General features: G+C 41.7%; 1 protein-coding gene across 4 annotated transcripts in view; it reads left to right on the top strand.

The window, feature by feature from the left end:
• Positions 1-1,883: 1,883 nt before the first annotated feature.
• Positions 1,884-23,085, top strand: part of SCRN1 (secernin 1) — a 58,719-nt gene continuing 37,517 nt past the window's right edge. For 3 of the 4 annotated variants that reach the window (XM_006912033.3, XM_025046838.1, XM_015589487.2), the window contains exons 1-2: positions 1,884-2,112; positions 19,077-19,236. In XM_006912033.3, the coding sequence (XP_006912095.1) occupies positions 19,078-19,236 (159 nt within the window). In that variant the 5' untranslated portion in view covers positions 1,884-2,112; position 19,077. Of the gene's footprint in view, positions 2,113-2,593; positions 2,616-19,076; positions 19,237-23,085 lie in introns of those variants that run through there. The other variant, XM_015589489.2, reaches the window with a different exon arrangement.

Raw genomic sequence — 23,085 nt, 5'->3', positions numbered from 1 at the left:
GAAAGGTTTTATGAGTATCTCTGCATGACAATGCATACGAGCCGAAATTACTCCCCTACCTTTTACCACTACCCCTGTTTTTATCCTGGAAAAAAAGGGAAATCTGGTGTACTTTTACTTGTAGCCCTTAAATCTCTGAACATGGCTAGATGGAGTATAAATGACTGTAATAATTGCAGGTTATTTATGATAATTTTTTTGTGATTGCAATGTAGCTCACAAAAACTCTATAACTTACTCACACCTAAACCTCACGTGATTAATAGAGGCCAATGATGAAAATCTATTGATATTTCTTGATGTATTCTATATTTGTTGGGCTATTTGTTTTGTTCTCTTATCTTTATTTCTGAGGCTTCAATAATGGCGGAGTCTGTCTCTTGTATACAAAGCAGAGACAAAGCATTGCTGCTCCTTAATAAAGGTTAGTGATATCACATAACAAGCTGCTTCATGCAGGCCTTGAGGAAAGCAGATGCCCCTCTATCTTCATGTGTTCCTGGGCTCCTGGCCCTGCAGCCCTGTGGCTGTGCAGAGAAACGTCAACAGGCTTCAAAGATTTTAGGCCAAGCAGATAGCCTGGCAGGTTCCCATGTCTCCTTTCCTTCCCAGCATCCAGCCACCTAGTTCTCCTCGGTGGCATCTACTATTGCTGTTTCTAATGGATCCTTCTGAAGATATTCTATGCATTTGCAAATACGAGTACAGGTATATACTTTTTTCTTCTCACAAATGATAACACACACAATGTTTTGCACATGACTTCCTAATCCCTACCCCCACCTACTTAGTACAGGTTGGAAATCTGTATCAGTATGTAGTGATCTTCCTCATTTTTTTTTTTTTATAGCTGAATAGCATTCCGTTGTATTGTGCTGTAATTTATTTGAACAGTCCCCGATTGATGGACGTTTGTTTCCAATCTGTGCTAGCACAAATAACATAGTAACTGATAACATCCTACTCATATCATTTCACACCTGTGTTATATCTGTAGCATAAACTGCAGAAGTGAATTCTCCAAAGACTATATAAGTATTTGTTTGTTACATATACTGATTGATATTGTCTTATTTCCTCCATAGAGGTTATGAAATGTCTTGTTTTTTTTCTAATGACAGGTAAAAAATGCTACCCCTGTATCTGATTTGCAGTTAGGTGAGTTTTAACATCTTTTTAAACGCCTGGTAGTATTGTATTTGTATTTGTTTTCCTGTGAACTTTCTCTTTACAGGATAGGCTTTTTATTTTTTTATTTTTTTATTAATTCGTAAAAGGTAGAGTCTATGTTTCCTTAACAGATGGATCATGTCCTGACCAATGACCCTGACGCCAACATTCACACACACACACACACCCTCTGTCACCTGTCGGCGTTAATAACGCGGGTATGGAATCTTGGCTTTGCTACTTGCTGTGTGACCTTAAGAGAGTTAGTTAATTTCTTTGGGCCTCATCGGCCAGGTGCCCGGCATAGGGTCTGACATATCCACATGACACAGGATGGCACCTTTAATACCAGGGAATTGGCTTGGACATGTGAGTCAACAGAGTGCAGGACACGGTCCTCCACGGGGAGCTCTCGCTTAGGCACCAAAGCCCGCACGTAGCAACCAAACAGCAGAGTCCGGGAGAAGCGCCCAGAGGAACCGGGTCCCGACTCCCTAAGCAGGATTTTCCCTTTAGAGAGAGCTGCAACCCCGGAGGCGACCAAGAAATAAAAATTGAGCAAAGAGCCACTTTCTGTCGCTAGGTCTGCCCTCTCGGCCGCTCCTCCGGCTGTTAGGCGCCCTCCCCCACCAGGCCGAGCGCGGCGCTGCAGCCTCGGCGGCCGAGACGTGGCTCCGGCTGCGCGGCCTCGCGGCCCCGGGTGGAAGCAGGAGGGGGTGGACCTTGCGGTCACGTGAGCAGGGCCAGCTGTTAGCCGGGGGGCGGCGGGCAGAGCGCCAAGAGTCTGAGGAGGGGGAAGCGCCCGACGGCCGCCTCCGCCACTGCAGCTGCAGCTGCAGCTCCGGACGTCGCCGCAGTGATCGCGGCCGCGGCAGCATCCGCACCCTCGGCGGCCGCAGCCTCAGCACCGCAGAGCCGAGCCCGGAGCCCGCCGCCCCGCAGGTGAGCCTCGGCGGCACGACCCGGAGCGCAGGGCGTCTGCAGCCGCTTCTCCCCGCAGGTTTTACCCCCAGTCGCCATCGCCGTCCCCAGCGCCTCGTCACCTCCCGGCGTCCCTCCGAACCCACGCGTAGCGCTACCCCGAGACCAGTCCCGGCGGGTGCTGGCCGGGGCGGCCTCGGGGCTCTGGGGGAGAAGGGGAGTTGCGGGTGCCTCGGCTTGTGGGCTGCGGGGGCGCAGGAGAGGGACGCCCCACCCCAGGGCGCGGGCACTGCAGCTGGTCCGAACCTGTCCCCGCTCTCCGCACCTCAACCTCATCCTCCCCCACCCCACCATCCTTTAACTCTCATAACCCCCCAGGATGCTCTTCCCGTTTCCTGTTCCCGATATCTGAGCGGCCGCCCGCTGCGGTGTGTGCCTGTGCGACCCCCACCCTCGCCACTCTCGGGTCTCTCCCGGGGTTCGGAGCTCGCTGGGGCGCAGCGGGCCTGGCATCTTCTGGGCAGGTAACGCACCTGCCGCGCGGGTGGGCTGGAGCGAACATGGCTGCCTGGCGGGGCCGCTCCGGTGGCCCGACTCTGTCCCCTCGTCCGGGGGGACGGCCCTCTCCCTAAGGGCGAAGGCGCGGGCTGTTGCTCTTGTCCCTGCGGGCCTCAGGACTTGACACAACTTCCCATCAAGCCACACCCGGAGCGGTTCTTGGGGTTGGGGGTGTCGGGGCAGGTTAATGCGATGGCGCCGGAGCCCCTATTGGTAAAAGGCTGTCGTGCGTTTCTGAGACGATTATCCACTTAAGTTTGCCTTTGCGTCTTGGGTTCTCTCGTCTGTCGCGACGCCCATTATTTGGCAGCATCCTTCGTGAGGTCTGAGATGAGTGTGGTCTGCAAAACAGGAGGGACGCTTGAACTTCAGGGAATGGTCGAGAACTCGGATTCAGGGGTTAAAAATGTCCACCAAACGCAAGTGGAATCTGTCATTTGCCGTGACTCAAAAATGAGTCAGGGTTCTGTTAATATGGGATTTCTGGATTTGCTGCTTAATTCTGGCTTGCAGGTGTCTTGGTTTAGGTTGTGGCAAGCTTTCCGTGTGTGTGTGCACCTACTGTGTTCCAAGCCTGACCAGATCGTGCGTACATCAGTTGCAGAGAAAACCTATGTTAATTCAAAATGGCAGCATGAAAAAAATTCAGGCCGGGCGGAAGCAGAGCAGACCACAGCTAACATTGGCTGCCCCCTGACTCAGGCGATGGTGAAGGAATCTGTGGGAGGGAGGGCTCTCTTGGGTGTTGTTGCTGCAGCCAGCCCTAAGGGACAGGGAATAATTCTTGCAGCAGGCTAGATTTTAGGGTGCTGTAGGGCCGTTGGGGAGGTTAAGTGGGAAGTTTGGGGAGCTGTAATTATTTTCGCTAACTTATCGAAAGCTGGTGCAAAAATCTAATTAAAACTCTCTGTGATTCTGATCTGATTTTCTCCCTGCTCCGCTACAGCGGATTTATGTGGCTGCTGATGTCTGTCTGATGCATAACTTCAGTGTTGTTTTGTACCTACAAGTGGCTCTTAAAAGAGATGGGTGTCAAGTGTAAACCTCATCCAAAAGCAGAACACATAACAAATACCAGATTCTTAGAGCAAGTTCTACTGCGAGAACTGATTTAACACCATGAGCAAGCATCCAGGCACCAGACAATGGCAAATTCTTGAGAGGTGACTCATTTTAGGATTTCTTTCTTCTTCTTCTTCTTTTTTTTTTAACAGCCTTTCTTCCCCTTTTCACTGCTGTGCTGCCAGCCATCTTCTCATTTAGGAAGGGGAAGATGCGTGAGGAGGCAAGTGTTTTGGGGATAATGGAATAGAGGAAGATTAGCACAAAGGTCACGAATGCTAATGCTGGAAGCTGCCCGGGAGAGCAGTCTGTTGTCAGCCCCCTTTACACAGCCTAGGAGGCCAAAACCAGCAGGGCGCATGGACCACATTCAAGGTCATATAGCTGGTTGGCAACTGGCAAGTGAGGACTGAAATCCAGGTCTTGTAACTCTCCAGTTCAGAGGTCCACATGCCATATTTTAAAGCCTGGGAGAAAGGACAAGCCTGTCATGAGTAGGGTGGCACAGAGCGATGAGAAACCAATCTGTAACATGAATTTAAAAATATACAGGTATTTAAAGTAAACGACCTTACTTTAGTTTAATTCAAGTCCAGTTAACTTTTTAAGCTGTGTGTACCTCCTGTTCACATTTTCCAGTGACAGAACTGCTTCAATTTTTAAGCACCAAAAACATTTGAATCATAGTCTTTGAGGTGAGAAGCGCATTCTCTGATCAAAAATTAGTCGCTGATGCTTGTGGAGAACCAATAGGCCCTTTTTTTTTTTTTAAAGAAACCAAAGTGGGATATATAATAGCTTTTGAATCTATTTAACTTTAAGTAAATAATAAGCCATTGAAAAATAAGTCTGAAGCAGCACTGAAGACAAGCCTTTTCTATCAGTTGAATTTGAGTTCTCCAAGTCATATACTAGTGACTCCAGATCTACTAAAGTGAAACTAGAAATTGTGCCTGGATTAGTATTTGTACAGAAGTGGTGAGGATATGGAAAATATTTCTTCTGGGCATTCTGTAACTTCAATCCGGTGATCTACAGGAGAAGGTAGGTGGGTTGCAGGCCGCAGGGGGAATAATTAGCTATGGTGAAGCATATAGGAGCCAGTTATGGCTAGATACGTTGAAGTGAAGGCAGATGCTGATGCTACATGTGCCATTAAAAAAATAATTTGCACTAGAGCACGAATGTGAAGATTAATTCATTTAAATTCCCCTGCTATGCCAAAGAGATTTAAAATCACAAGTTTTAAAAATACATACACACGTGCAATTTGTGTTTTTTTAGAGACCAATAAAAATATAGATAAGCCAAAGTTATTTGTTTAAAAATCACCCATGATCCCTTTATCCAGAAATAATGAGTCATGAAAGTTTGGGACTATCTTCGCTGGAGTGAGAGCCTAGGTCAGTGCTGTCCAATTCAGTAGCCACTAGCACTAGCCACATGTGGCTATAGAGCACCTGAAATGTGGCTAGTCCCAATTTATATTAAAAAAGAATTTAAAATATCTCATTAATAATTTTTATATTGATTATACGTTGAAGTAATAGTTTGGCTATATTGGGTTTAAATTTAATATATTATGGAAGATAGTTTCCCTAGTTTCTCTTTACTTTTTTGGATGTAGCTACTAGAGAACATAAAATTACACATGTGATTCGCGTCTGTCTTCGGTTATGTTTCTGTTGGACTGTAGTGGTCTAGGTCTAGGTTGGTTGAGGTCTGTGATTCTGTTCATGGAACTGCATATGTTAGGAGAGAGACACTTGAAAAGAAACTGGAGGGGACATGGGATGGATGGAGAAGGACTATAAGGCGTGAGAGAGCTCAGGGACACTTCGTAGGTGGAGAGCGTGGGTTTGTCGTGGGCAGAGACTGCTGGGTTCTAAGCCTGTGTGAAGCAGAGAAAGCAGAGTGTGGTACTCCAGGGCTTGGCAGGGGTTGCGGTGGCGGGATCGTAGCGAGTGGCGGAAGGGCCGCACGGACACGCTGCCCGCCACACTGGAAAGCACCTTCCACATTCCGATGTGTCTGGTGTCACAGACGTACCTAACACATCAAAATAAGGTGAATGCATCTCATACAAAGAGAGGTTCCCAGGCTGCAAGTCAGGGGACCTTAGTCCCAACACCGGTTCTGCCTCTACTTAGGGGTGTGACCTTGAGCGAGTCACTCATAAAGGCACTTATCAACCTCTTTTTAAGATGGGGTGAATAAGAGCTGTCCACCGCCATGGGATGGGATATGGCATGTTAAAAAACACAAAGGGTTGTCAGAACTGATGTTATCACAACGCTACACACGGAGGTGACTTCCGCTTCCGCACTCGTGCATGTGGGGACAACAGCAACAGACGGATGGGCCTTTCTCTGGTTCTTACAATATAAATGCTTTAAACATTAAAATTTTTGAATAATAATAATAATATGTTTTTTTGGATTAGGAATGATGTGGGGGTCTAGACAGATTTCTTCCCTCCTTTTTCCATCCCAAATAGTTAATTATCCCAGTGCTGTTTATGGTTTAATACATCTTTTCACCTTGGTTTCAAATTTAGCCTTTCCCATATTCTAATTTCCTACATTATATGGGTATATTTTAGAAGTCTTTACTCTGTCTATTCTGATATCAGTATCAAACTGATTTAATTATTGAAACTTTATAATATCCTTTATAATGCCTAGCAGGGCTTAAAACTTCCCTCATTAGTTTTCATTTCTGAAACTTCTTGATGAATCCCACATATCCTTTCTTTCCAGATGAACTTCAGGATCATTTTTGTCAGATTATGTCCCAAATCGATTGCTGCCTGGCGACTCCATGGGTTAATGTAGCAAAGACTGACATGTCTGTATAGCATTGGATCTTCCCAGCAAAGAACAGGAATATTTCCCTGCCCGTCATATCTTCTGTGTCCCCAGTGAAGCCCTACAGTTCTCTTCATTGAGGATTTGGACTTATTGGAAAGTGGACAGAAAACTAGAGAACTCCAGTGATGGGCTTAGAAAAAGCCCGAGACCAGCCCTGCCCGTGGTTGGGAGGATGGAGTGAGGGCAGCCTGGTGGGTAGGGGCATTTTGGAGTCTAGGTGCCTACTCCACCACTTTCTTGTTATATGACCCTGGGCAAGACTTAACCACTCTTTACCTCAATTTTATCATCTTTAAAATGGGGATAATAATACTTGTGTGACGTAGTTATCATGAGGATTAAATTATTTTACACGTTATTTATATATGCTACATATATGTATTGCTTAGTATGTTATTAAACACACAGTGAATGCTTAATATTCTAACATAAAATATTAGATTTTGTGATTTCGATTATTTTTAGGTATCCCTGTCAAATGAATTTATAAAGCCAGTGTAATTGTGATCACAGGCCTATGAGAGACTCTGAATACATTTCGCCAAATTTTTAAAAAGTTCGGCTTGGGAAACAAATGTATGGAAGAACTAGGAAATATAGAAAGAGTTATTGGGGTGGTTAGGATCTGTACTCACTGTCCCCGAGGTAGATCGGCCACAGCCCTCTAGCAGTCTGTACCTGCCCTGTACCAGGTAGCAGGCACATCCTGCTCCATCATTCTGTGCATCTCTTCTTACCCTCACTCTCATACCTACCTCAGTCTGGGCTTTATGTGGAACATTCTTCTCAGCAGCTCTTAGAGATGTCAGTAGACGGGATGTCTAAGACCACAGTGGGCTACCTGAGATCCAAGAAAGCAAGAAGTGATGTAGGCATCGATCACATCCACCTGTCCTCCCTCCCTCAGAAGCTCTTAGCAGCATCGACCTAGTGTGGGATGGCGGAGAACTGAACTGGATGGGATGTCAGGTCACTCGGTCAGTGGGACCGGATGGGGAGGGAGCTGGTGGCCTCCCAGATTGAGTCTCAAGCAGAGAGAGGAGCTGGATTGGAGATGGTTAACATTCTCTTCTTCTGTTCTTAATGGTTATACATTTAACTTAAGTCACCCAGTGCTTAATCTACTCCCCTATGGTGAGATAGACCTTCTTGAAAGCTCCTATAAGCATTTTTGATCATTGTTTTAAGTTGGATTTACTGCTCTCCTCTCTCGGTTATGTATGTGAGCACCTCTTATTTTAGATGATAAAGACCTTGAAAACGTCTTCTTAGATCCATTTCCCCTTGGGTTGAACCTTTAAAGTGCTTGTAGGTGGTAGGGGTTCAAAATACATGTTGGAAATTCATCTGACTTCTTAAAAATCCTAATTCAAATAATGTAACTATCAATGGCTCTTCTGAATATTTTTCGCTTCTCGCAAAGAAAAACCTTTGTGTATTTTAAAATTGCACTTGGCAGTGCCCTAGTAACCTGAAAGAATTAAACGAAATGTCTTAAAATGTCCTTGTTAAGCACTAAAGTAATTGACTTAAAAAATAATTAAAAGACCAATAGTGTGAGCTTGCTACAAAAAAAATTTAAATTGACATAACTAGACAAAGTACAATTTAAAGTTTCTAGTGCTCTCTCCCACCCTTACTCCCACTCCCAACACTCAGTTAGATATTCATCCAGGCCCCTCCCTTCCTATCTATCAATCTATCTATATTATATACTTATATTTACATAAATTATATGTACACACATATATATGCATATGCATATATACCCTAATGTAGTCATATACATATGTTAACATATATATGTATAAAGGTTCCTTTTGATAATAAAATGGGATACATACCCTTCCTAATGGTAAAACACAGCAAATGCTCTAGTATAAATCGACATTTACGAAGTCGTTTCTAAGTCCATTTTGCTAGCTATAAAGTAACCCTCTGGTTATTAGCAAGATTTAAATCTTATTCCTTGATTTTGTCTGTAGGAAATTAACGTTTAGCTAATTTTTTACAGGGACAGAGTATAAACCACCACTTTAAGAATGGGAAGATTTTTTAAAATCCTAGTGGGAAGATTTTTAAAAATCCCAGTTTACAGAGTTAACAGGTACATATCAAATCACATAAATGGGAAAAGGTCAGAAAAGACAATGCCATATTTAGATGGGAGAGTAAAACAGATGGTGGGCATAAGAAGGCCGTGATTCAAAGCAGCCTTGCCAGGTTAGTGGACACAACGGTGGCGATGTCAAAAATGAGAACAGAAGGAAATGAGAGGACCTTCGATGCAGCTTGCTCAGTAGCTCTCAGATCTTCCCCACAGAGAATGCTTTTGGCAGCTAACCCTGTCCCTGCTTATGTCACACATTTCTTCTTTCTTTATCTCCGTTATCATGACATGCTCAGAACCCTGATCTTTAAGAAAACATTAAGGGAACAAACTCCTTTTGAATGTTTCTCTGTCTCAGATACTCTGCATATACAATGCAGGTAGACAGCACGACCACATTTTATAGTAAGTGGAGGGACTGCAACCAGAATTCTACCCGACTCTCTTAAAAAGCCATAATAGAAGAGCTTAGAGAGAGAATCCTGACTGTACAGGCCTAAGGAATGTTATTAATATGACACCAAGTCATTTCCCTCCTTTTTTTTTTTATATTGCTATGAAAGATGGAAAACTGTCTTCCATCCTGCCATGTATTGGAAAACAGCTTCCTTACAATCAACTTCCTGACTGTATTTTTCTAATTTGATTAGCGTGAGTAAAAGATGAATCCTGCTTACGCTGTTTGTCTACTCTTCTCTGCATTAAAAAAATTGTTGCATCCATGAGACATGGATGCCATTCAACTCATCTCTCCTCTTTCTTTCACCATATATTTTTTATAGTTGTGTATATCTCTCTCTATCTATATGAATAATTGTATATAGCTATATATGTAGTTGAATAGTTGACTATTGTTTATATAGTTGAATAGTTGTACATAGTTGCATATACAGTTGAATAGTTGTATGTAGCTGTATACACAGTTGAATTGTTATATATATCTGTATATATACTTGAATAGCTTTTTAAAGCTGTATATATGGTTGGATAGTTGTTTATAGCTCTATACATAGTTGAATAGTTGTACATAGCTACATATGCAGTTGTATATTTATACATAGCTGATTATATAGTTGCAGAGTTCCCCTCACTTTAAAATCCTTAAAAGAGTTCTTGCAAAAGAGATATGCAGAGTAAAGTTAATGACCTGGAATTTTTGTTTTACAATTTTTAAATAGACACTGTTTTATTTCCTCTTGCTGATCATCTGAATTGCAGTATTTTTGAAACAAAATAACAAAAGTTTATGAGCATTTCCATAATTAATAAAAAAGTGTCCAAAGGATATTTCTTAGTAGTCTTATGGATTTAGGAACATTCAGATACTTGAAATGATACTTAACTCTTCTTTTTTCTGGCGCGCATGCTTACCTTCTGTTCAAGGCAGACAGAAGATTCCCAATAGTCACCAAAGGATTTACCTTGCATTGATGTTAAATGAAGAACACTTTTTTGGAAAAGGGCATTTTTAAAAAGTTGGATGAGATTATTTCTTTAGAGTAATAAAAAAAGCAAAACATTTAAATAACAATTAATAAGCCTAATCTTCCTGATTATCATGTAGTCTGATTTTCCAGTTTTAAAGCTAGAGGCTGAGAAGAACATAGCCTCCTACACCCCTATTTGTCATACTGGGGGAAAATATCCTGCTTTCTCAAGTTAATCAAGGACGGGTTTCACCCACTTTCATCTTGAAAGCATAGAGTATTGATGCCAATGCTATTGCTGAATCCAGCAACATGCAGTTAAAAGGAAATCGTTTCCTCAAAAATAAAATTGAGATGCAAGATGGCAGAATGTTGATGGCACTTGGAGCTGGTGGATGCCATAAGGGGTTTATTATACTCTTCTCTTGCGTATGGGTTGGAAGTTTCCACAGTCAAAAAAAGAGCCAGGCAGAAAAAATGAATAATACTTTCAGAAGCAAAGAGATTAAACAACTTATCCTGGGGAATATTGCACACCAGTCTGAATTGGCTGCATCAGAAGCACCTGGGCATTTGCTAAAAATATCTATAATGGGATCTCGGTTCAGACTTACTGAATCAGAGTCTCCAAAGAGGTGAGTCTAGGAATCTGGCATTTTAACAAGCTCCCTATAGACCATTTTGATGCGTGGTCAAATGGGAATACCATGGATTGAACCACAGCACGGGAGCTCCTCATCAAAATCAGATTTTCCTGATTTTTCCCCTATTGAAGTTGAAATGTAGATACCCTTTTCCCCTTCATTTGCCCAACAAACATTTATTGTGGTCTTATTATGTGCCAGTCTGTATGCTAGGTGCCAGGGAAGTAAGGATTTACAGAAAGAGTCCCTGCCCTCGCTGGGCTCAAAATGGGAGGAGCAGAGCATGCATTTTAAAACTCCAGAAGAGATTAGGCAAGGCAGAAGTAACCAGGTAACCAGGTAACCAGGTAACCAGGTAACCAGGGCTCGCCTCAGTCTCCCAGGCACTAACATACCAAGCCAAAGTAAAACCGCTCCCCATCCTTCCTGCCCCACTTATCCTTCTTCAGGGAGGTATCTGGGACCCAAATAAGTTACTTATATGTAGTAACGCCAAGAAAACATTCTCTGTATTATATAAGTCCAGTGCTATTTGTAACCTTAAAAGGATTTTAAATATCACATGCTTTCCTTTTTAAAAATTATTTATTATAGAAAATTTCGAGCATGCACAAAAGTAGAGAGAATAGTACAGTAAAATACTGTGTACTCAGCTATTTTTATTATATTGCCAATCTTGTCTCATCTGAATTCCTACCCTTTCTCCTTGCCCTGGATTACTTTCATTATATCCTCTCCTATGGGAATATTTCAGTGAGCATCTCTAAATATATGGGCTTTTCCCCTAGACATAACCACAACATCATCATAGCTAAGAAATTAACAGTAATTCCTTAATATCAAATAGCCAGTTGATGTTCACACTTTCCCAATTATCTAATAAAATTTTTGTGCAGTTTTTTAAATCAGTATCTGAATAAGTTCCATTCATTGCAGTTGACTGATATATCTCTTAAGTAACTTTATCTCTTAATTTTTTTTCTTGCAGTTTTTGATGTAGTTGTTGAAGAAATCAGATTTGTCCTAGAGAGTTTCTCATAGATTGGATTTGCCGATCCGATCCCTATGATGTCATTAAACTGTAAACTGATGGTTAGATCTAGGGGCTTGATCATTCCAGTTTGATTCTTTAAGCACATTTTAGTTACACTTTGGAATGTGGGTGTGTCTGATGTGCTAGGTGCAACCCATTGGTGAGAAGGTGAAGGAGACTAATCGGGATTGGTGCAAAACTGGCAAATGCATCACCATAATTGATAAGAAGGAAGAAAGTGACCGTTTATTGAGTGCCCACTGTATACAGCCACTGGATTAGGTATTTTCACATGCTCTTGTGTAAATACTAGTGCTACGTTGTGAATGGGGGCTTGGTCTCATTTTCACATGCACAAACTCTGACGCAGAGAGACCTCGTAACCTGCCTGTTTCTCATAGTAAATGGATGGAGTCAGAAAATAAACAAGGGTCTGTTTGTCTCTAAAGCGTGTCATCCTTTTGCCCTTGTACACATGGGACTAGGTAGGCATTATAAATGAGTACAGTTGGCCTGGCATTGACTGTGCAGGAGAGGTCCTACCCTACTCCATTCTTGCTGTGATGCAGGATATGGATGCAGTGTTGCCAGATCTTTTGAGTTTTCAAGGGAAGCCAAGTATTTGAATTTTTATGGAAAAATCTCTAGATTTAAAAATGTTAGCTGCTATATTCAGATTTAAAACAATAAAAACACTATCTATGCCAATATTCTGGGCCAAACCAAACAAAGGTGCAGCCTGCCACCCCTGTCCCATCTCGTGCTGCCCTTGAAATGAGAGAAAGGAAATGTTAAACAGCTCATCAAAGACATGGAGTGACACTGAAGAAAATCTTCAAAAGGTGAAAGAACATTTAGGTAATGGCAAGGAAAAAGCCAAGTTTCTGAAGTCTGAACGGATCAGACCTTGACAAAGCAACAGCCTTCACCATGTACCTTTTCTTATCCTTGTGACAATTGAGTCCTTGCTGTGTCCCAGATCATATTCTGAGCACTTTGTAAGAATTTGCAAGTTTTAGCTCCTCTAAACCTCACCACAACCCTGTCATTATTTCTGTTATGTAAAAGTGACATGGGGCTGAGATTCAAACCCAGGTTGACTCCAAAGCCTTCCGACTTACTTAATATTGTCTTTCTACTATTAGATAGTTTCTAACTCAAGGCACTGAATGTGAGAAGCTGGAATTCACTGGCTCTGGACTCCTAAAGCTTCTTTACTCTCTTGAGCCTTCAGTGAAACATTTAGTAGCATCTTTCTTTCAGGCAGAACTTGATGACTCTGAGTTAATTTATGTGCCTTTCATCAGCTGGTGTTTACATCCCAATTTTTCGTCAGATAATTCTTTCCCGCACACCTATTTATTCCTTCCTATTTCAATAGCAGATGTATGAGGGAAAAATCAATTTATAAGTGAGCATGATTTGTCCTATTTTCAGTTCGGAAGGAATATCACTGCTTAAAAAAACGAATTTATCAATAAATAAAATAATATAATAGAATAATTTCTTCTTTGCTTTTCCAGAAGATGGTAATTCACAGACAGCAGGTTTAAACTTATGCAGTCTGCTCAGGAAAGCTGGGAGCTTAGAGAATAAGGAAGCCCAGCTGGACTTGACTTTGCGCAAGTAAAGGTGCTTTGTCACAGTTCATAAGCCTGTAACTCATTTCTCCGTCTCAGGCAATTTAGACTTCCTTATTACTAGATAAGGTGACTGATGAGGGACACTCTTGCTTTATGGAGATAAAAGGGCAAGGGCGGTTTGGCAGGCAGGCAAAGAAAAGAGCCCCTACTGTGGCTCAGAGCATTCACACCCTTTAATAACTACTCAGTGAACTTGAGGACAAAGACCTTTTCTCCCAGGCGGCTTCCTCTCTTCTTGTCTAGACATTCTGAAAGTGGTCTCCTAGTTACAGGGGGACAGTGCTCCACCCCTGCAAGCCTGCACCCAGCTTCCCCTCACTCGTCAGAGGATGAATGTTGGAAGAAGCCGCTCCTTTGCTGTGAACTCCAGGGAATCTGGAGTTCTTATATCTTGTTCCCAAGAGGAAGTCTTGATTCCTGAGAGAAGCTTGATAAAGAGGACAATGATGGTTAGAAATTGAGCTTCTGTGTACTTTACCAAGGCTGATAGCACAATATCTAAAGCTGTGAGGTCTAGTACTGTGGCTTCTAGGCACGCGTGCCTATTTAATTAAAAAAATATTTTAAATCGTGAAATACACATAACATGAAAGTTACCATCTTAACCATTTTTAAGTCTACAGTTTAGTCGTGTTAAGTGTATTTATATTGTTGTGCAACCAATCCCCAGAACTTTTCATCTTGCAAAACTGAAGTTCTATACCCATCAAACAACTCCCCATCCCCTATCCTCGCCCCCCACCCCAGCCCCCGGTCACCATCATTCTGTCTCTCTGAGTTTGACTCCTGTAGGAACCTCAAATGAGTGAAATTATACAGTATTCACATTTTTGTGACTGGCTTATTCCACTCAGCATAACGTACAGATAAATGTATTTTAAAATAATCTTAACAAGTGCTTATTAGGACATGCCCGTTCATTTAACCACTTTGGGGTTAAGTTAAAGTGTTTCATTCATTAGAACCGTTAGCTTATTGCTAACCTGGCAAGAATCCTAATGGGTATTTAGCACAAAGAAGCCGTATTCAATAGATCTACCCTTTAAGCCTGCTGCTTTTAAAGATTTTTGCTTGAGACCCACAGTCAGAGAGAAGTGTTGTATTTCAACCCCATACACACACACACATGTATATGGGTGTATGTGAATTCTCAAATTTAAAATTCAGGTTTCTTGTACCAACATTTACCCGTACTATGTGAGATGCATATATATTCTTTTCTAAAAAAATGCTTCTCTTAAAAAAATTCTGATCTTATCCACTACATTGAAATGTTATCCACTCAATTGATTTCATAAACCACGAAAAGGCCACAATGTGTAGTTTGGGAAACACTGCTTTAGACACACCTGGGGTCTTTTTCTGGCCTGTCATGTAACACTGCGCATTCACCCCCCACAATTCTGGGTCCCCATAGCTCAGCAAATGGCTTCAGAATTATTCCTCAAAACAAACAAGTTTTGAAAAAAAGCCATCAGTCATGGATTTATTTCTGGATAAGCTCTGTTCACTGATTTAATGTTGGTTTAAGTGTAGTTATGATAAAAAAAAATTCATTATCAAATGTTATACTCTGTTTCTCAAAGCCAAATATAAATGAAAAAATTTTAAGCAGTGTATTTCTGCATTAGCATGTGTGCTTGGGAATTAATTGACTTTTAGTTTGTTTTTCTTTGTGGAGGAAAATATGACAGCTGATAATGCTGTATAAGGTCATAAAGGGGACAGGAGAAACATCTTAAAGTGTTTCTTGTGTCATGCACGAATAATGTAAAGTTTATAAAAATCCTCTAAATAAAATTTTCAAAAAACAAGTATATAGATGAGTTAATTTGTTATATTAGTTTAAAAAACTGGTATGTTAACCAGTATTTTGATAAATAATAGGAACAAAATTGAGTTTCCTTCAGTCACTTTCAGAAGGATTTTATCTGAGGCTCAGCAGAGAATTGGCTGCCTGATAGGCCAGTTTTTCTTTTTCTGTAAAGGAGATAATTGCAGGAGTCCTGGCCACTGTTTGTGTGAATAATAGTAATGAAAATTTGTGTACACCTTCAGTAACTCTGAATTAGGCAGACTGCAAAAAAAAAAGTAAAAAAGATATCAGAGAATAACTATAATAACACTAAATAAAAAATTTCATCTTATTTAATATTAATATTCCTCAAATAAGAAGAGTTTGCCAGTTTTGAAATTTTAGATGTTGTCAGGACATAGAAGTAGAGCCAATTTTTTTTTCTTTAAAATAAAATCCCCAAATTGGTAGTGTCCCCTGGGTTTATCTTTAAAAAAATCATTTTCGTGATCATATAAATACTTACAAGAAAATTGGAAATTAAAGGAAAATATGAAAAAAACAAAGAATTCAATGGTGAGGTTACCGCTATTAGTATTTTGGGCACATTTCCTTCTAGTTTTTTTCTATGCATATTTTTACATAGTAAGAATTTATTTTGGACTCTCTTTCCAAACCATTTTTCTCATTCAATTAAAAACTCTTTATAAACATATTTTTAATGATTTTATAGTATTCTACCATATAAATCTATCATAAAATTTTAGCCATTTTTTCTGATGCAGGACAATTACGTATTAGTCAGTTTTTCACCTATATAAATATCTCTGTGATGAACACTTTTCTGCATAAATCTTGCCATATTCCCCACCATTTTCTTAGGGTAGAAACATAGGAATAAAATTACTTGTTAATCCCTTCATCTCCACCTAATGAGCTGTCTCCCACCATCACAACTTCTTTGAAAAGTTGTCCATATGCACTGGCTCCACCTATAATATAAAACGGGCTTAAAAACTTTCAGTGGCTTTAGTGTTTATTATGGGCTAGACACTAAAATCCTTGCCTTGGCCTTCAAGGCCCAATGCGGACCGGCCTGCTGACCTGCCTCCTGACCGGCCCCAGCCTCTGCCCCCTCTCTCTCTGGCCTCAGTCACACTGGCTTTTTCCTTCCGTGGCTCCGCCCCCTTTCTCTCCCCACAGGGCCTTCAAACCTGCGTTATCATCTCTCTGAAACAGTCTTCCTCCCTGTGCATCTGTCCTTTGTGGAGCAGGGGGTGAGATAACTGACTGCTTAGAGGAGGTGGTTTAAGCTTTGAAGAGAAGGGAAGGTGTCAAAAGCTCATTTAGGAGGTAAAGAGAGGGACTGACCCGAGAAGCACAGCGGGACTCCCAGGTGGCCGTGAGGGCCCCTTCGCGCTATGTTCAGAGTTGGGAATATGAGATATGCTTCAAAGGAAATAGACTCGGCGGGCAGAGCTCTGTCACCTTTAGCTTCTGGAGAGAAGGGCTTGCTTAAACGCGGTCTACCTGTCGAGTTCACTAGTGGCTTCCTAATACTTGTTTTCTTCAGGCTTCTGGAAGCATCCTGCCTCCTCCTTGCTAATTCAGTTTATATGGATGATAGCATGTTTTGTCGTTAGACTAAGCAGAGGACTTCACAAATAAGTACTTCCGGGATCACTGGAAGCCATAATATAAAAATCTTCATTTCTGGGTTTATTGGGAAATTGTAATGCTGCTCTGTGCAATGGGATTTCTACTACCCGTGTGTGACTATTTAAATTTAAAGTTTGTAATAAAATTAAAAATTCAGTTCTTTAATCACACTTACTACATTTCAGTAGCCTCATGAAGCTAGTGACCACCATATTGGACAGTGGAGATAGAACAGTTCCACCATTATAGAAAGCCCTTTTGGACAGCACTAGTCTGGAGAGCAGAAAACGATCCAGCTGACTCATCTCTGAGGCTTCAGTGTGTAGAATGGTGGTCCAGGAAAAATAAATGGACAATTAGCCTCGGCTAGTTTGCTGCTGCTTGCGATACACAGTTTGCCGGTTCAACTAGCAGTAAAAAAAGAAAAAAAATTCTCCCTTCCGGCATTCCCAGTCATTCACAGAATTCACGGAAGAGCCAGCCTCTCTGAGCCACATCCCCCTGGGCCTCACCATGGTCAGCCGACCCAGATTTGCTGACCAAGCAAATGTCCAGGCGGAAGAAGAGGTTCTTAACAAAAACCCCGTGGGTTTCATTTATTTTCTATAGATACATCTCATAAATGCAAGACCAGTGGGTTCCTAGTATTTTTAAAGATCAAATAAAGTCAGGGTCTGCTCACAGATGAGACACCAGCACTTTTGTAATGTCCCTGCCTTCATATTGCTTAGACTTTAGTATTGATTGTTGGTAATCAAATAATCACACAGATATTTCAGATTTGATTGTTTATATAGTACGGTGACATAAATTTAGGTGGCATTTGAGCTGGTCCACGAAGGAGCAGGAGTTAACTAGGCAGATGGTTTTGGTATAGCGAGCAGGGACAGGAATATCAAGAAAGAGAGCTCAGCCTGTGCGAAGGCCCTGGGAGTCCTGGAGGAACTGGAAAGGCCTGTGCACTGGATCTGGGAGAGTGGAGGTACGAGTGGCAGATGAGGCTGGGGAAGGGGCATGAGCTTGATCAGAATTTAGTCTTTGTTCTAAGAGCTATGGGAAGCCTGTAAAGGATTTTAAGCAGGAATTACATGAAAAAAAAAAATCTTCCTTTTAAAGCGATCCCTTTTGCTTCAGTGTGGACAGTGTTTTGGAGGGGGAATACTAGCTGTTAGGGACTAATCTTTTAGGATGCTGCTGCAGTGGTCCAGCCTAGAGATGATGGTGCTTGGGGAAGGGTGGTGGTAGTAGAGGTGGAGAGAAGTAGATAGTTTCCATACAGATTTGGGAGATCCAACCTACTGGATTGGTAATATGTTAGATAATGGAGAAGCAGATGGTAAGGATAGTTCCTGAGTTCTGGATGCTCCAGTGGGACAGGCGGTGGAGCTGGCCGCTGGGATAGGGAACCCTGGAAAGGGACCAAGTTTGGGGAAGAAGATGATGAAATCAATGTTGGATATCTGGTAAGCAGTTGGGTCTACGGGTTCAGAGCTCAATGTGTAGGTCATTGGCACTTAAGTGACAAGGGAGGCTCTGGCTGTGGATGAATTTTCCCAGAGAGAAAAGGGCATTAACTGAGGAAAGAAGGAGCAAGCAGTGAGGATGCTCAATGGCCAAGTAGACCAGGAGCAGCTGGAGCGGTGGGAGGGAAACCGAAAGATGCTTGAGTGTTGTGTTTTTGAGGTAGAGTAAAAATATATACATAACAGAGGGAGTATCTTTCCATTTAAATCTAGACCCAGTTCCATCACCGCCCCCAAATCTGTTATATGGCGGCCATGCATCTCTGAGGCACTTCTGTAGGGCACGGTTACAAGGTATACGTATTTATTTTTCTATTACGGTGACAGATTGCAGTGTGCGTGTGTTTCCTGCTGGGAACAATAACCTGCTTTCCCTTCTCCTCCATCATCGATTGCACTTTTGGCTGCCACGCAGTTTGTTGCAAATCCGACCTTGTTTAATCCCACGGAATACTAAACAGTATCTGGTCTCGGGGGCGCTGTAATTCTACTCCAGGTGCCCCACCTTCATTTGCCAGCTGGGATCTCTTAATGAGCTGGCTGCACACAGTTCAATACTAAAACTATTTTAGTTGGTGAAATATGTTTGACGAATTCACTGTTGGAATGTTCCACGTTAGGCCTGCTTCCATTCCCTGTCTGGCGATCTCTCCCTTTGCAGGATGCCTGTGGCTCCTCCAAGTTGCTGTTTGGTGGCCTTCCCGCCGCGTGCTAAGGACGGTCTGGTGGTGTTTGGGAAAAATTCAGCTCGGCCCAGGGATGAAGTGCAGGAGGTTGTGTATTTCTCGGCGGCCAATCACGAACCCGAGAGCAAGGTGGAGGTAAGTGATGCATTACAATCGCTCGATTAACAGTTATTCTGTTTCCTTGGCTTTGCCCAGCATCCCTTAACTTCTTTCGTGGAAGCCTGCTCACTCGTCAGAGCTGTCATGTCGACCCTGTTGATTCCCATTTTCATTAGGTTCGCTCGTAGCCTTAAACACAGAGTCACATAGAGAATTCTGTGTTTGTTGCCGTGGCCCTTATTTTATAAAGTACAATATTTGTCTGGTCCCAAGTCAGATCTACAAAACAAAGTACAGGCGTACCTTGGAGACATCGGAGATTCAGTTCCAGACCAGTGCAATAAAGCAGAGATATAAGAAAGCAAGTCGTAATCTTTTTGATGGTGAAGGGTCTTGCCTTCAATTTGTAAAAAACTCAACATCTGTTGGGTACTAGAACTGATTGGGGTGATCACTTTGTAAGCTATATAAATGTCTAATCACTGTTGTGCACCTGAAACTAATATGATATTGAATGTCAACTGTAATTGGAAAACGCCCCCCACGATATCTGTGAAGCACAATAGAGTGAAGGGTAATGAAACAGACGATGCCTGTGTATTTGTAGATGCCTCGCTTTTATTTTTGTCTCCTCTACTCCATTGCCTTTTTTTCCTATAGGTAACTATGCTTGGGAAGTTTTTTGGTTTATTCTTCCATTAAACATTATATAGATATGTAATAAACTACACACACACACGCACACACACACGCATGTGCATATTCATCCCAAGCCCTTTCTTCCTTTCTCAGATGAATAATAGCATGCCATATATACTTTTTGGTGTTTTCAACTAGAAGCATATCTCGGAGACCACGCCATGTGGTATGTAGAGATGTTCGTCATTCCTCGTCAAGAGCTGCATGGTGTTCCAGTCTATGGGTGTATCGTAGTTCGGTCAGTCCCATACTGCTGGACATTTGGGTTGTTTTCTACTCTTTCTCTATTGCAAATTGTGCTGAAGCGAATGACAATCTTGTGCATCTGCCACAGTGTCTGGCCTTGGTTTATATATTTTTATATTAAAAAAATTATCCGTCAATTTCTATTTTGAGTGCTTGAATAAAAAGTTTTTGTTAGTATGTTTGGGAGGATCGGTGCCTAGAAATGGGATTGCTGGGTCACCAGGTAAATGAGTATGTAATTTTGTTAGATATTATCACATTTCCTTCTGTAGGTGGTATATTTTGCATTGTGTGACGTTGTATGTGCACCAGCAATGTGTGACAATGCCCGTTTCTCCATATTCCCAGTGTGTCGTCAGACTTTCATGACAACTATTTTATGTTAATTTTATATTCCACGATTTTACTACAATTATTTTATTGGTGTGTCAACCCATATCCTTGATGCTTTTGGGTTTTCCAGTTATAGTGTTATAACGCCTACAAATAAAGATTGATTATTTTAACACTTCTAATTATTTTCTTTTCTAATTGGGTTCTAGCTGGGATTCAGTGTTAACACAAGTAGAGATATGGGTCTCTTTGTCTCTGTTCCTGAACTGAATGAGGCAGCCTCTTGTGCTTCCCCATTAACGTGCTGGCTTTGGGACTGAGATCTATGTAACTTTCTCATGTTGAAAGGTACACATCGATTTCTATTTTGAATGCTTTAAAAGAAAGCCCTACGGAATAAGTGTTGAATTTTGTTAAAAGTCTTTTCAGCCACTCAGTAGCCACCTCGGCGGCTGTGGTGTTGCAGTGCTTGTCTTCAGGTCACCTGTATTTCACTTAACAGTGGCCCCAAAGCACAAGAGTAGTGATGCTGGCAATGCAGACATGTCCAAGAGAAGTCGCAAAATGTGCTTCCTTTAGGTGAAACGGTGCAAGTTCTTGACTCAATAAAGTTTTTTATTATCATCTCACATCATCAGCATAAGGGTGACAATACAATTAAGATACTTGGAGAGAGAGAGAGAGACCGCATTCACGTGACTTTCATTATAATATATTGTTATAATCGTTCTATTTTATTATTAGTTATCGTTCATCTTTTACTGTGCCTAATTTATAAATTAAACTTTATCATAGGTCTGTTATGTATAGGAAAAAAACAAGATATATATATAGGGTTTGGTACTATTTGCGGTTTTAGGATTCCACTTGGGGGTCTTGGAATGTCTCCCCCACAGGTAAGGGGATCTACTATGTCTGAAATAAATACGTTAGAAAAAATCTGATTTCTTTTTTGGAGCGTAGGCTAAAGAAATTAATATTTTAGTCTCATGGTCACAATTGTTTCAGGGAATAGAATAGATTCTTTTTACTAATTAACTCATGGTGTATTATTACTCAAATACGCTGTAGGTCGAGATATCTCCCCTGCATAAGTGCAGCTTGATCCATACCAGAATTCGCCTCTCAGGCAGCCCTGACCTCTTTTCTGGGTTGCGTATCTGTGTTTTGAGCTGCCCTGTACATTTCCACGTTCACATTCTGCAAGTAAAATAACCTCACAGGTCAGAAGCCTGATTCATTTTTCCCATCTCGTTTGCTCCTTTTCCTCTAATAGCATCCTCGTCTGCCACATAGTTTAATCTAGAAACCAAAAGAAACATCGACCCTCGTTTTCCCACGCATCCCTTTATGCCCTGGGGACATCCCCGGGGACAGCCGTCACTGAGTCCTGCTGCTGCTTCTCCTGTGTCCGCCCCCACCTCCTCCCGCTGCCCCCATCTCATGCATCCCACCCCCTTCTCCCTTCCATAATCAGCTTATTGGTGCCCCAGTCTCTCTCTCTCCTGGATTCTCATCCCTGCGGTCACCAGATTTTTTCCCCTCTGAAACACAGCTCTGTCACATGTTCAAAAACGTTGGGTTGTGTTTATAGAATGCAAATCCAGGCTGCTTTGTATGCCATTCACAGCTCTTCCCAACAGGCACTCTGCTCACTTTTCCTTTCTTTTCTCTTTCACATTAATAGATTTTATTTTTTAGAGCAGTTTTAGGTTTACAGAAAAATGAACAGAAAGTACAAGAATTCCTAAATATAACCCGTTACCACCCCCACCCCCGCCCCCCCGTTTCCCTTCTTGTGAACATCATGCGTTCGTGCAGAACTTTGGTTATAACTGGCGAGCCGGTATCGACACCTTCTTACCCGCTAAAGCCCATGGTTTACATTAGGGCTCACTCTTGGTGTTGCACATCTGACGGGTGTGGGCAAATGCATAATGACATGTGTCCACCATGACAGTATCATACGGAGTAGTTTCACTGCCCTAAAAATCCCCTGTGCTCCGCCTGTTTAGCTCTCTTTCCCCTAAGCCCTGGCAACCACTCATCTTTTCGCTCTCTCTGTAGTTTTGTCTTTCCTAGAATGTCATGTCGTTGGAATCACAGAGTACGCAGCTTTTTCAAATTGGCTTCTTCCATTTAGTAAGATGCATTTCAGGTTCCTTTGTGTCTTTTCCAGGCTTGATATTACATTTTCTTTAAGCGTTAGATAATAATTCCATTTTCTGGATGTACCATAGTTTATTTTGCCATCCGCCTATTGAAGGACATGTTGGTGGCATCCAAGTTTTGGCAGTTAAGAATAAAGTTGCTATAAACATTTGTGTGCAGGTTTTTATATGGACACAAATTTTCAACTAATTTGGGTGAAGATACTTTCTAATTAATTTTACATTTTGAATAGGTAATATACTGTGGTGGTTCAAAGAGTAAGTGATACTAAAAAGATACTAAAATGGTTTACAGTGAGAAACCTTACTCCCCCCTATTCCTAACCACTCTGACTCTCATCTTATGTAACCCATTCTAATAATTTCTTGCACATCCTCTCAGTGTTTCATGCAAATAAATACAAATACTTAGCCTTCTTTTCTTTTTTTTTCATTA

This window comes from Pteropus alecto, unplaced genomic scaffold (genome assembly GCF_000325575.1).
Source record: "Pteropus alecto unplaced genomic scaffold, ASM32557v1 scaffold21, whole genome shotgun sequence".
NCBI lineage: Eukaryota > Metazoa > Chordata > Mammalia > Chiroptera > Pteropodidae > Pteropus > Pteropus alecto.
This window is presented reverse-complemented; position numbering and strand designations above follow the sequence as displayed.